This window comes from Protobothrops mucrosquamatus, unplaced genomic scaffold (genome assembly GCF_001527695.2).
Source record: "Protobothrops mucrosquamatus isolate PMUCROS unplaced genomic scaffold, P.Mucros_1.0 scaffold1365, whole genome shotgun sequence".
Lineage (NCBI taxonomy): Eukaryota > Metazoa > Chordata > Lepidosauria > Squamata > Viperidae > Protobothrops > Protobothrops mucrosquamatus.
In genome coordinates this window covers 93,891-107,793 of record NW_015387556.1, presented here as the reverse complement: position 1 = coordinate 107,793, position 13,903 = coordinate 93,891, and the positions used below count along the sequence as shown (strand labels likewise).

The window sequence follows — 13,903 nt, the reverse complement described above, 5'->3', positions numbered from 1 at the left end:
GTATAAGCCGACCCGAATATAAGCCGAGGCACCTAATTTTACCACAAAGAACTGGGAAAAAATATTGACTCGAGTATAAGCCTAGGGTGGGAAATGAGGCAGCTACTGGTAAATGTAAAAAATGAAGATAGATACCAATAAAATTACATGAATATTTATTTCAAAGAAAAACAATAACCTAGCTCTGTAAGTGGAAAAGTACTAGCGGGACACGCGTTTCTCCGCTATCCTGCCGGTGATACGTGCGTTCGCTGATCCCTCTCCTCCGCCTTTGGGATCCGGCAGCCCAGCCTCCGCTCCACACCTGACCGAGAAACGAGGCGGCCTTAAACGAGCAATGCCGACAGCGACGGAGAAGGAATGCTTAAAAGAGCAACCGTGAGGCCAAAGGTGCGCAGCTGTAGTAGGGGCCATATGTTTCCCGGGGTTATATTGGTTCCTGGCCGGGCTTCTCTTTCGCGGAGGGAGTCGCACTTCCGGGATTATTGTCATTAAAGTCTAAGAAGGCAACTCCGAAAACGTTTTGACCGAACCGCGAAACTCATTTTGCTCATGCACATTTGTAAGACTGCCGCCTAAAACTATTTTGTGACGTTATTGGATATAGATTAAGCCGGTGTTGACTTTTAGTGATTGCATAGATTCCCCCCCCCCCAAAAAAAGAACTACGGTACTCACTTTCCTCTGTTCTCGAGACGCTGACTCGAGTATAAGCCGAGGGGGGCATTTTTCAGCACAAAAAATGTGCTGAAAAACTCGGCTTATACTCGAGTATATACGGTAGCTATCTATATGCATAAAAACTTTTCATTACAGTTCTTTCATGCATCTGTACATTTATTACAACCAGCTAGTAATATAGTTGTGTAGTACCTGTTACTATTATCTGAAGTCAGCCTGGTAATCAGATTAAAGGGTCTTTTCTCTTGGTTGCTGGACTTGCTTAGGATTTGGTATCACTTGTGCTCAGCATGTTTCAATCATCTGGCCATCCTTCTAATGACAATCCAATGATATATATGTTTATTCTAATAAGTTGATTTACACATTAGATATATGATATTATTAATAGGAATTTTACAGCCCCACATATCTTTTCAGCATTTAGTAGCCATCTCCTTTATTGTGGTATGCATTGCTCTTAATTACTCATTTTCTTTCTGATCAGTCCCTAGTTGTCTCAGTTTTTCAACGTTGCCTAAAGTAATGTCTTGTTTTCTTTTGTTTTTGGTTGAGTTTTGAGAATTGGATAGAAAGTAGCACAGGTAATCCTCGCTTAACAATTTCCTAGAGTTACTTAGGATCTGCTTTTAAAGTTCTGGTGGCCGTATGGGCGCGCGCGCACACACACACACACACACAGAGAGAGCATGTGATCATATTTTGGGTACCTGGCAACCGGCTCACATTTTTGGCTGCCTGCAGCATCTTGCAGACAACGTGGCTGCAATTTGGAGCATTTCTTTGCCAGTTTCTTCTGGTTTCCAGCAAAAATGCCAATTGATGAAAATGCATTTGCTTAACGGCCACCATAAAAAGAATTTAAAATTGGTGTGGTCATATAGTGAGTCACTTAATGACCAGGAAATATCAGGAAAAGCATGGAAGTAAATGAAATAATAATTTTTAAGATGAGATTGTGTAAGTGTTAAACACATACAACTATTTTCTCTTTATTAGTTAATACAGCATGTCTCATCCTGGGAACAGAGACTTATAAATCCAGTGTTCCTAAAGCACCAACAAAAGAAGAAGCATCATTAAGAGCATATACAACTCGATGCAAATTAAACAAACTTCGTAGGTCAGCTTGCCGTTTGTTTACCTGCGATGAAATAGTGAAAGCAATAAAAAGGCTGGAGATTGAGATTGAAGCAAAACGCTTGCTAGTTCGAAAAGACAGACACCTTTGGAAGGATATTGGTAAGAATATAGTTGTGTTTTAGAGGGGGGGGTTGGCTTAAGAAAATAGATGGATAAACTGACCATGCCTCTGCTACTAATGTTGTCATCAATATCTTTCTGTAACATTCAGAAATGCTTTCACTACATAATGATTTTGCCCTGTCTTTCTTTCAGGAGAACGACAGAAAATCCTCAGCTGGATTTTATGTTACAATCCACTATGGTTGCGCATAGGCCTAGAAGTGAGTCTGTAATTTGTAATGATTATTCTGTAAGCAATATGCTATTTTGTGAAGTCTAATGATTATCATGTTACAAGGAACTGTTCAAGACCAGGATAAGATATTCTTTAATGCAAAATTCTTCTGGTCGGGAATGTAACACTTAACATGAATAGGTATCAGTGACCAAAACAAGTGAAGTATTTTGTGGCTCATTAAACTGATTTGCAGTGATAAGAACAGCTGCATTAACATAATATGGTATATTGTTTTCTTCCTTCCTAAATTATTCTGTGAAGATAAACTTATAGGAATGCAGACTCAGTGAAATTAATATGTTTGTTTACCAAGTAATTACAAAAATTTGAATGTCATCCTATTGCTACAATAGTTTTATTCATATTTTGAATTATTTTCACCCTTTTCTCTTTGTCAGACAATCTTTGGTGAACTGATTGCTTTGGAAAGTAACAGTGATGTGATGAGTTTAGCAGTATTTATACTTAATCGCTTGTTGTGGAACCCAGATATTGCAGCTGAATACAGACACCCAACTGTGCCTCACCTTTATCGAGACGGTAAAGTTTTTCTTTGCTATTACATAATTGTATTTCAAAACTGAGAGCAAGTTTAGTATAGTGGTTAAAGGCACCAGGCTAGAAACTGGGAGATTATGAGTTTTAGTGCTGCCTTAGGCATGAAGCCAGCCAGGTGTCCTTGGGCCAGTCATTTTCTATCCTAAGAAGAAGGAAATGGCAAACATTTCCAAAAATAATTAAAAAAAAAATCCATGTAGGAATCCAGATTGACTGAAAATAACAAAGGTAAAAAAAAATAGCTAGAAGAAACATCTCTATATAAAATACTGCATTTATAGGTCATGAAGAGGCATTGTCCAAATTTACACTGAAAAAACTTCTACTACTGGTTTGCTTCCTTGATCGTGCCAAAGTGTCTCGAATTATTGAACACGACCCTTGCTTATTCTTCAAAAATGCAGAATTTAAGGTATATTCACTTGTCTTGAATTATGTTTGCCTATAATCTGTATATATTTGTGTGTTTGAAAGACACAAGCCATGCTAATTTCTTTAGAATATTTTTTTAATACAAGATTTTTTTTCAGGGCTGATTAGAATTGAATCAACAATGGGTTTATTACAAATTTTTGATCTACGTGATATGTAACTAGCAGTTTTATTAATGATTGCAATTAATGTCCATAATATTAAAAACAAAGTATACAGCTAGCAGTAATATATTATAGTTCACTAACTTAGTACTCATTAATTATGTAGGATAGTAGCTCTATTGTATATGTGTACTAATTTTTTCCCCTTTATTTCTAGTCTAGTAAAGAAATATTACTAGCATTTTCCCGGGACTTTTTAAGTGGAGAAGGTGATCTTTCACGTCACCTTGGCTTCTTGGGTTTCCCTGTTAATCACGTACAGACTCCGCTTGATGAATTTGACTTTGCAGTTACAAATTTAGCTACAGACTTACAGTGTGGCATTCGTCTTGTGTAAGTTTTTGCTGAATTTTGTCATTACAATTACAAAAGTATGTTGCATGAAGAAATTAATTACTTTTTAATATGAAATATATGTATTTAAGGAGAACTTTAGAACTGCTGTCATCAGAGTGGACTCTTTCCAAAAAATTAAGAGTGCCTGCAATCAGCAGACTTCAGAAGATGCATAATGTTAAACTTGCTTTTGAGGTATTGAATGATCATGGAATTCAGTTGAAAGATGAACATGGTAAGTTCTAGAAAGTAATGGGGAAGTGGTATCTTACAAGTCTGTTGATATTGCTTTTCATCTATCAGTTTTATTGATCCACAGGTTCAACCATTGACACAAAGGATATTGTAGATCGACATAGAGAGAAAACATTTGCTTTGTTATGGAAAATAGTGTTCGCTTTTCAGGTACTGCATAATCATTGGTTTAATTTATCTTTAGAGCATAAAATAAAGTTATTCTCTTTCTTCAGAATTTCAGCAAACAATGGTCTGTGCATGAACTTACTATGGCATTATTTTGTTTCATGCATAAAGCCATTGTGTAAAAGTAGATGTGCAGTACTCAATTTCAGAAAAAAAATCAAAATAGATGACAACACCAATAAGAGCATATTTATTAACATTTGGAGGGCTTTCATGGAAAGCTGTCATACAGAATAGCAGCTATGGATATTAAGATTTGGAACCTTTAAAATATACACAGAAATTATTAAGAAATTGATTACTATCATTACTTAGTTTAAATTTTAAATTTTAATTTTCATCATTTTTCAGCACTGTATGCAACTTTTTAAAGCACAATTTTTAAATTATTTTTTAATTAAACTTTTTAAAGCATAATTTAAACTTTTTAAATTATGATCATATGGTAGCTGCATAATTCCAAGAAAAAAACAGTTGCTTTAAAGCATTACAGGTAGAGTTTACGGTAGCGCTGTTTCATATTTCGGAAGATCTTTTTAGAATTGAGAGCAAAGCATTACAGAGTCCTAATTAGTTTATTTTAAATAATATAGGCTTATATATATAGCTATATGGGACTGTTTTCCTAGATTAAGACATTATTTTCACAGTCCCTCTCAATTATTAGAAATTTCTCTGGACTGTTTTCACAAAATCAACAGTTTTGAAAACGTGTAATATCCTACACTTTACCTGTTGCCATTTTAGTTTTTAATAATTTATGTCTTAGCAATTTCTTGAGAGTTGGTATGTTTTAACGTCCTTTACTCAGAATGATTTTTAAAATTTCATCAATAATACTCTCAGTTTAATTATTTCACTATAAGGAATGTGTTATGAATATAATGGTGGTTGGATCTTATTTAGGTGAATATTTCTCTTGACGTGGATCAGCTAAAAGCAGAAATTGCTTTCTTAAAAAACATGCAAGTTACAAAATTAAAAAGACCTGATGTGGAATCTGTCAGCAAGATGGGAAATGACATCAGCAGGTCTTATTCATATGACAGCTATGGTGACAATGTAAAACTGCTGATGGACTGGGTGAATGTTGTCTGTGGATTTTACAACATTAAGGTAAATAATTATTTCTTAAACAATTTCACAAAGCAGACTGTTTTGAATATGATAGTTATTAAACTTGTTCAAATGTAAAGTGAATTGAAATGTTGAGACAAATGTATTTATGTTGTGAATATATATTTGTTATATGGATAATATTGCTGCAGTGAAAACTACAATATTAAAGCAAGAGTTGATATGATTTATTTATAATAGTATAGCATTTGCTACTGTCCTGTCTCTTCTTGGTACAATTCATTGATGCTAAACTGCATCATGTAAATAGTTGCTTCCTGGTAGAGTATCATGATGATGATGATGATGATTTAAAGCAACTTATGGCAGAAAAACAGGTACAAACATAATGGCCTGGCAGTATGATTGTGCTTAACATATAAAAGATAGTACTGTATGTTATTCAAAAGTATATTGCATATTGTTAGATTAAATCACTTGTCTGTAAATTACTTTGGTTAAGAAATTATGTGACACTGATTCCTTTTAAACTCATTAAATTTTCTACTAGCCAGTGTTATGCTAAGTCAATTATTTAATTTGATGTTCCAACAATTTGTAACACTAAAGATAAATTATGTGCTGAAATCTTAAATAAGAACAGAACTTAAATACAAACTTGATGCTTCAGGTTAGTTTAGCAAAAGTAAAGAATGAGATCTGTCTCAAAATGTATGCTTTTTTTTTTTTTAAACAAAACCACTGCAGAATGTTTGTGTCATCTAGTTGTTGTGGAATAACACTCTCTCAGAGTAATATTCTGTAGAGTAAGGATTTCCAAACTATTTGGCATCATTTTCTTTTGGTTTTTTTATGTTTTATGTTTAATTTATATGTATGCAAAAGTATTTGGATACATTTTTCTTGTAACAAAAAAAGAAAATGTAATTTAACATAAAAATAATAGAAGTAAAATGAATTTGCTGACCTAGTCCCCACTTTTCCGCCACAATTTACTACTCATAGAGCCTTGTTTCTTTCTTTCCTATCAGCCTGCTTGTCTCCCAATCTTAAATTGACTTTAAAAAAAACTCACTTTAAGCTAGTACATAAGAAAAGGTATACTTCTACATGTTGCCTTTTTAAAATAAAAGATGTTTGTGAAAAAGAAAAAATCCAGAGGAATAGGTCCTAAACAAATTATTTATCTCAGAATTAATGCTTTAGAACTGTTTTAACGTAGATTTATTTATTTACAGATTTATAGATTTAGATTTTTACAACGATCACAGAGCTACCACTGGGAGCAACAATCACTTTTTTAATTTCCTTTTTCTAGGTGGAAAATTTCACAGTGTCCTTTTCAGATGGAAGAGTATTATGTTATTTGATTCATCATTATCACCCATGTTATGTGCCTTTGGAGGCTGTATGTAAACGCACTACTCAAACAGTAGAATGTACCAGAAATGGCACTCTTGGGCTGAATTCCTCTTCTGAGTCTGATGCTTCTCTAAATCTAATAAATGAAATTTTTGATCAAAGTGAGTTCATTAAAAATACAGCTGGCTTCAAAGCAGGTTGAAATTATGAGTTACTATTATTTCTGGTTTAATATATTTCATTTTTGATGTTTTTGCTTACAAAGCTATTAGTACTTCAGTGCTTTATAAAGAACTTCTTGACAATGAAAAGAGGAATTTTCAACTGATCAATGCTGCAGTTTCTGATCTGGGAGGTATTCCAGCTATGATTCAGCATTCAGACATGTCTAATACAATACCTGATGAGAAGGTAATCAGTCAGGTCATTAAAATTCAAAGTTGTTTTGTTTCCTTACAACATAGTAAGTTTCTGTTTGTATGTTCTCTCTTTTTAGGTAGTCATTACTTATGTGTCATTTCTGTGTTCAAGACTTATAAGTCTTTCTAAAGAGATTCGAGCAGCTCTGTTGATTCAATCTGCTTGGAGAAAATACAGATTGAAAATAAAACTTGCTGAGGTATTCAGTTGCTTTCTATTTTCTTTATTGTTACTCAGACTACTGCTATTGGAAGAAAAGAGGATTGTCTATATTATTATTTTTTTCAGACCAAGAAGCAAACATCTAATGCAGTAGTTGTAATTCAAAAGCACTGGAGAAGATATTTGGCTGTACTGGAACTTCAGAAATTAAAAAAAGCAATGCAAGAAGAAACTGAAAGAATTGCAATGCAGGTATAATGGACTTTGTATAAGTCAAAATAAATCAATTTTTACTTAAGATGGTTAAGAAATGTAGTTTTTATTCGTGAAGCTATCAGATTTCAAGTTCAAATAAAGGTTTCACTGGAAGAATATTTGTTGGTCTTCATACTTTATTTAAAAAAAAAAACACTGAACAAGCAAATGCATAACTTGTGTTCTCTTCTTGTTATTCAGAGATGGCAAGAGGCTGTAATTGTCCTTCAAGCTTGGTACAGAATGAAGAGAGAGAGGCGGCGGTTTTTAAAGATGTCTGGAGCTGCATCCGTCATTCAAATACACTATCGTGCACATAGAGAACAAACCTTTCAGAGACAGAAGTTTTTGCAAATCCAAAAGGCAACTTTGTGTTTGCAAGCAAGCTACAGGGGTTTTAAAATTCGAAGAATGCTAAGACACCAACACATGGCTGCTACAAAAATCCAGGCTATGTACAGGGCTCATGCTGCTAGAATGAAATATCAAAGTTTGATTCAAGCGTCCATCGTGATTCAGAGATGGTACAGGACTTCTAAAAGTGGATCCAAAATAAGAAAAAAATTTCAGAAAACAAAGGCAGCTGTGATTTCCTTACAGGCATTTTTGCGTGGTTGGCAAGTGAGAAAATGGCTTCAGAGGCAACATGTTGCTGCAATTACTATACAATCTGCCTACAGAAAGTATAAAGCTATGAAAAGATTCAGAATGGTGAAACGTGCTGCTCTTACTATACAGCAGCATTATCGGGCTCACATTTCAAGTAAAAAACAGCAACAGGAATATATTGTTCTTCGCAACAGCACCGTATTATTCCAGGCAACTTGGAGAGGAACTATTGTGAGGAGGCAAATCGAAAGACAGCATCAGGCTGCAGTGACTATTCAGTCCTATTATAGGATGCATGAGAATCAAGTTAAGTTTAAACATCTCAGGGGTGCTGCAGTTACAATTCAGAGATGGTATCGTGCTATTATGCAAGCCCATAATGCACAACAAAAATATCTTGCTTTAAAGGAAGCAGCTGTTAAAATGCAGGCAATTTACCGAGGTTTGAGAGAAAGGCGAAAAATCCAGCACATGAACCAAGCAGCTATTTGTATTCAAGCCATGTTTAAAATGCATCGGAGTAATGTTCAATATAGGGCCCTGAAAAGGTCAGCTACTATAATTCAAGCACGATACAGAGCTTTCTGCAGAGGCCAGAAAGATCGGAAAAAATATCTGGCACTTAGAAAGTCATCTCTTATTCTTCAAGCAGCCTACAGAGGCATGAAAATTAGACAGGAATTGAGAAGTAGGCACCAGTGTGTGCTGGTTATTCAGTCATATTATCGAATGTACAGAGAACGGAAAGCTTATTTAAAGTTAGTTGCAGCAACAAAAGTGATTCAGCGTTGGTATCGTGCTTCCAGAGATAAAAATGCTCAGATACAAATGCTCAGATACAAATACAAAATGATGAAGATTTCTGCTCTCCAAATCCAGGCGGCTTTCCGAGGTATGAAAATTAGAGTCCTTTTTAAAAAGATGCACATGGCTGCTGTCATCATTCAAAGAAATTTTAAAGCTTTTGGTCAGAGACGTAAATTTATTTTTCTTAAATCAGCCGCTGTGACAATTCAGAGAAGGTATCGAGCAAAACGGCAACGCGAGAAGTTCCTTCATTTACGTAGAGCCGTAATAGTAATACAGTCTACCATCAGAGGCCTGCTTGTCAGGAGATATGTAAAGCAAATGCATCTGGCTGCTGCAGTTATCCAGGCAACCTTTCGAATGCACATAGCCTACACTCAATACAGAACTGTGAAGTCTGCTTGTGTTGTAATACAGCAACATTATAGGGCATACCGAAAAGCTAAGCAAGCCAGAGCTTTGTACTTAAAACAGCGTCGCTCTGCTTTAATTCTTCAGGCAGCTTACAGAGGAATGAAAGTGAGGCATGTGTTAAAGGAAAAACACGAAGCTGCAGTAGTCATACAAAGTAACTATAGAAAATACAGGCAATGGAAGTCCTACAGAAATATTCAGTGGGCAGTCAGACTCATCCAGGAGAGAGTCAGAGCCAACCAAGAGGGCAAAATTGCAGTCCAGCAATATTCTTCCATCAAGAAAGCTGCCATCTGCATTCAGAAAGCTTTTCGCAGGATGAAGGCAAGAAACCAAAAAAGGCAGGAAGCTGCTATCTTGCTTCAGCGGAACTTTAAAATGCAAAGAGCACGTAAAAATTACCTTACCTTAAAAGTGACTACTATATCTCTTCAGAGAAGGTATCGAGCAAAACAGGAACGTGAGAAGTTGCTTTATTTACGTAGAGCCGTAATAGTAATACAGTCTACCATCAGAGGCCTGCTTGTCAGGAGATACGTAAAGCAAATGCATCTGGCTGCTGCAGTTATCCAGGCAACCTTTCGAATGCACATAGCCTACACTCAATACAGAACTGTGAAGTCTGCTTGTGTTGTAATACAGCAACATTACAGGGCATACCGAAAAGCTAAGCAAGCCAGAGCTTTGTACTTAAAACAGCGTCGCTCTGCTTTAATTCTTCAAGCAGCTTACCGAGGAATGAAAGTGAGGCATGTGCTAAAGAGAAAACACGAAGCTGCAGTAGTCATACAAAGTAACTATAGAAAACACAGGCAATGGAAGTCCTACAGAAATATTCAGTGGGCAGTTAGACTCATCCAGGAGAGAGTCAGAGCCAACCAAGAGGGCAAAATTGCAGTCCAGCAATATTCTTCCATCAAGAAAGCTGCCATCTGCATTCAGAAAGCTTTTCGCAGGATGGAGGCAAGAAACCAAAAAAGGCAGGAAGCTGCTATCTTGCTTCAGCGGAACTTTAAAATGCAAAGAGCACGTAAAAATTACCTTACCTTAAAAGCGGCTGCTATATCTCTTCAGAGAAGGTACCGAGCAAAACAGCAACGCGAGAAGTTCCTTCATTTACGTAGAGCCGTAATAGTAATACAGTCTACCATCAGAGGCCTGCTTGTCAGGAGATACGTAAAGCAGATGCATCTGGCTGCTGCAGTTATCCAGGCAACCTTTCGGATGCACATAGCCTACACTCCATACAGAACTGTGAAGTCTGCTTGTGTTGTAATACAGCAATATTACAGGGCATACCGAAAAGGCAAGCAAGCCAGAGCTTTGTACTTGAAACAGCGTCGCTCTGCTTTAATTCTTCAGGCAGTTTACAGAGGAATGAAAGTGAGGCATGTGCTAAAGAGAAAACACGAAGCTGCAGTAGTCATACAAAGTAACTATAGAAAACACAGGCAATGGAAGTCCTACAGAAATATTCAGTGGGCAGTTAGACTCATCCAGGAGAGAGTCAGAGCCAACCAAGAGGGCAAAATTGCAGTCCAGCAATATTCTTCCATCAAGAAAGCTGCCATCTGCATTCAGAAAGCTTTTCGCAGGATGGAGGCAAGAAACCAAAAAAGGCAGGAAGCTGCTATCTTGCTTCAGCGGAACTTTAAAATGCAAAGAGCACGTAAAAATTACCTTACCTTAAAAGCGGCTGCTATATCTCTTCAGAGAAGGTATAGGGCATTGTTTGTGATGAGAAGACAAGCTAAAGAATATGCTTCTGTTCGTGCAAAAATTATTTGTGTGCAGTCTTTCTATAGAGGTTTTAAAATACGGAAAGAAGTCAAACGCCAGCATTTAGCAGCAACAGTGATTCAGGCAACATTTAGAATGTATAAAGTTAAATTAGCTTACCAGAAACTGAGATATGCTACTGTTACCGTGCAGAAGTACTATCGATCACATCTAAAGGAAAAACATCAAAATACACGTCAGACAATTCAGAAATCTATAACAAATCAGGTCACTTGCAGAGGAACAAAAATACAGCCAGAACTGGACACCATGCATGTTTCGGCAACTATCATCCAATCTTTTTATCGGATGTATGTACAGCGAAAGCATTACAAATTGATATGTTGGGCTGTGATAATTATTCAATCTGCCTATCGTGGAATGGTAGCACGCAAGATAGCAAAGAAAATGCATGCAGCAAGAAACAGACAGTTGTGTCCTACAGCTGTGAATTGTAGAATTGAAGCTATTGAATCAAAGAGTCAGTGCCAGACAAATGAAGCCACAGAACAATACCAGAAATATTGGAAAGCTGCAGTTTTGATACAACAACGTTACCGATTTTACCTGACTACGAAACATCTTTCAATGGTTTATTTACTAACACATAAGAGAATAATTCTTTTGCAAGCTACAGTGAGAGGTTTCATTGAACGACAAAGGTTTTCCAGAATGAAAAGAAGTACAATAAAAATACAGGTATTTTAAAAAAATCAGTTTTCCCCAGCATTCATTGCTGCCAGAATAAGCTTGAATTAAATATCATTTGATACAATTTAACTACAAATTAAAAGCAAAATTATGTAAGTCCAGTACCTTTAAGATACGGAATATCCTTTTATAGCTGTCCCTCACCTACGTTAGGCTGCTGCTTTCATAATTTCATATGAGGCCATGAGCTCAAGTTCCATTTATATCCCTTTAAAACAGAGATGGTATCGAGGAAACTGGCAGAGGAGGAAATACCTGCAATATCGTAAGAAAATTATTATAATACAAAGAATAGTGAGGAGATGGATTAGCCGCAGAACTATAAATACAGTTGGAATTCCAAAAAACACAAACCCCCAAATTGTTAGCACTGGAGTAACTAAATTTCAGGTAAGTAAATTTCCAGAAAAATTATGCAGTTTAGGAATGTGCATAAAAGACAGTTTGTTTTAAAGCCAAATGTTTTCTTTTGGATTTTTTTTTTCCTTGGGCATGCAGTGATCTAGGTAAAAGAAATCAAATCAACTTGTAATGAAGTTTTTGTTGTTCATAATTTAATTGTGGACATTTGGGATATCCACATTTAAATATTACCATCTTGTAGGACTTTAGAATTATACTTTTTCTGTAGCAGCTCCTCCCTTCTGAGATCTGATAGGCCCCTTCATGTCTATTCTTCCACAGAGTACATAAAACCTGGCTCCCAGGCAATGGAATAGGCCTAGGGCAGGGGTAGGCAACCTTGGCTTTTTTATGACTCGTGGACTTCAACTCCCAGAATTCCTGAGCCAGTATGGCTGGCTCAGGAATTCTGGGAGTTGATGTCCACAAGTCATAAAAGAGCCAAGGTTACCTACCCCTGGCTTAGGGCAAGCCCAAAGTGGGCTGAGAATCTCAGTGCATAAAAGAAATGTGGCTGAGGCACAGGGTTTTTCTATTGTTATTGTTATTGTTGGTTTTTATAATTGTTTATATTGCTTTATTGTTTGTAAGCTGTGCAGAGTTTTAAGATGGACAGCTATATGAATATTTAAAAATAAAAATAAAAAAAATAGTCAAATTTGCTCATTCTGCTTCAGATCAACTGACTCTAAAAACTCGCAAACATGGAAACAACGATTTTTCTCTAGGATATTGTGTGAACTAGATCTAAAATCTTGCATATTGCTCAATGATTATCTGGGAATGTTTAATGAATAGCCCATTATCTAAAACTTTCCATTTATGAATTTTCATTGAATGACTTTGAGAAAAAAAATTGTTTTTGGAGAAAAATAATGTTACCTGAAAAAAGTAGAGGAATTTATTTTTAAATAATAAAGCTACATTATAGGAAGTTTCTGCCACTTCTTTTATTCCTTAAACATGCAATTTTCCACTCTCCCCTTACAAGGCACTGTGGAGAGGATATTCTTGGAGAAAGAAGACTGATACTCCAGAAACCAGATCTCTGCGAGATAGTTTGATCATTGCCAATAAAGAAAGTAAAGAAGAGAAGAAGCTGTGTAATAGAACTTCAGTTGCTATTGATTATCTTCTTAGATATAAACATTTTTCTTACATTCTGACAGCTCTAAAGGATCTGGGTTAGTAATTTGATTCAAGGGCAGTCTTTATTTTTAAATATCAGTATACAGACATTCTTCTAAGTACAAAGTTAAACACCCCTTTGTTTGAAAAACATACAAAACTAACTAAAAATTAGTTATTTTACCTGTTATTACTTTAGCCTTTAGAAGCATTGGTATCTTAAATGAAAGAACAGAAAGAGAGCAATAGCTAGGTCAAAATTAAATATGTGTCTGAAAGAAATATTATTTCACCACTGGGTTGCTCCCATAATCAATCTCTATACATAGTGCAATTTTGATTCATATGTATGGAAGAGGGAGTATAATGATTTGATGACTTATCTTGCCCTGTTGGTTGTTTCCTGATTATCGTCCACATGTAAGGCTGAAATTTGTGCAGTTGAGAGTTCCTCACAGACCCTAGAAATCTGGGGCTTAAATAATGGTATGACTGGCAATGTAGAATGTAGTAACTCTTAAGTTCTAAATTATGATGCCTTTGAATTTTGTGAGCTCTGAGCCTAAGTTGCAGTAAATAGAATATTATAGGACTAGACCAGGCATGTCAAACTGCTGGCCCGCGGGCCGGATGCATCATATTGAAACCACACCCATCCCATTGCCGGCAATGGAGAAAAAGTCGCCTAATGTCATGTGAC

The 13,903-nt window shown here is 36.0% G+C and overlaps 1 protein-coding gene across 1 annotated transcript in view; it reads left to right on the top strand.

The window, feature by feature from the left end:
* The window catches only part of ASPM (abnormal spindle microtubule assembly), a 25,236-nt gene that overhangs the window by 6,923 nt on the left and 4,410 nt on the right, over positions 1 to 13,903 (top strand). Inside the window, exons 6-20 of the mRNA XM_029285171.1 lie at positions 1,681 to 1,923; positions 2,080 to 2,147; positions 2,563 to 2,704; positions 3,004 to 3,134; positions 3,476 to 3,651; positions 3,744 to 3,889; positions 3,974 to 4,059; positions 4,984 to 5,193; positions 6,473 to 6,681; positions 6,789 to 6,927; positions 7,013 to 7,201; positions 7,234 to 7,350; positions 7,456 to 11,661; positions 11,893 to 12,063; positions 13,067 to 13,259. Coding sequence (XP_029141004.1) covers positions 1,681 to 1,923; positions 2,080 to 2,147; positions 2,563 to 2,704; positions 3,004 to 3,134; positions 3,476 to 3,651; positions 3,744 to 3,889; positions 3,974 to 4,059; positions 4,984 to 5,193; positions 6,473 to 6,681; positions 6,789 to 6,927; positions 7,013 to 7,201; positions 7,234 to 7,350; positions 7,456 to 11,661; positions 11,893 to 12,063; positions 13,067 to 13,259 — 6,426 coding nt within the window. The remainder of the gene's footprint in view (positions 1 to 1,680; positions 1,924 to 2,079; positions 2,148 to 2,562; positions 2,705 to 3,003; positions 3,135 to 3,475; positions 3,652 to 3,743; positions 3,890 to 3,973; positions 4,060 to 4,983; positions 5,194 to 6,472; positions 6,682 to 6,788; positions 6,928 to 7,012; positions 7,202 to 7,233; positions 7,351 to 7,455; positions 11,662 to 11,892; positions 12,064 to 13,066; positions 13,260 to 13,903) is intronic.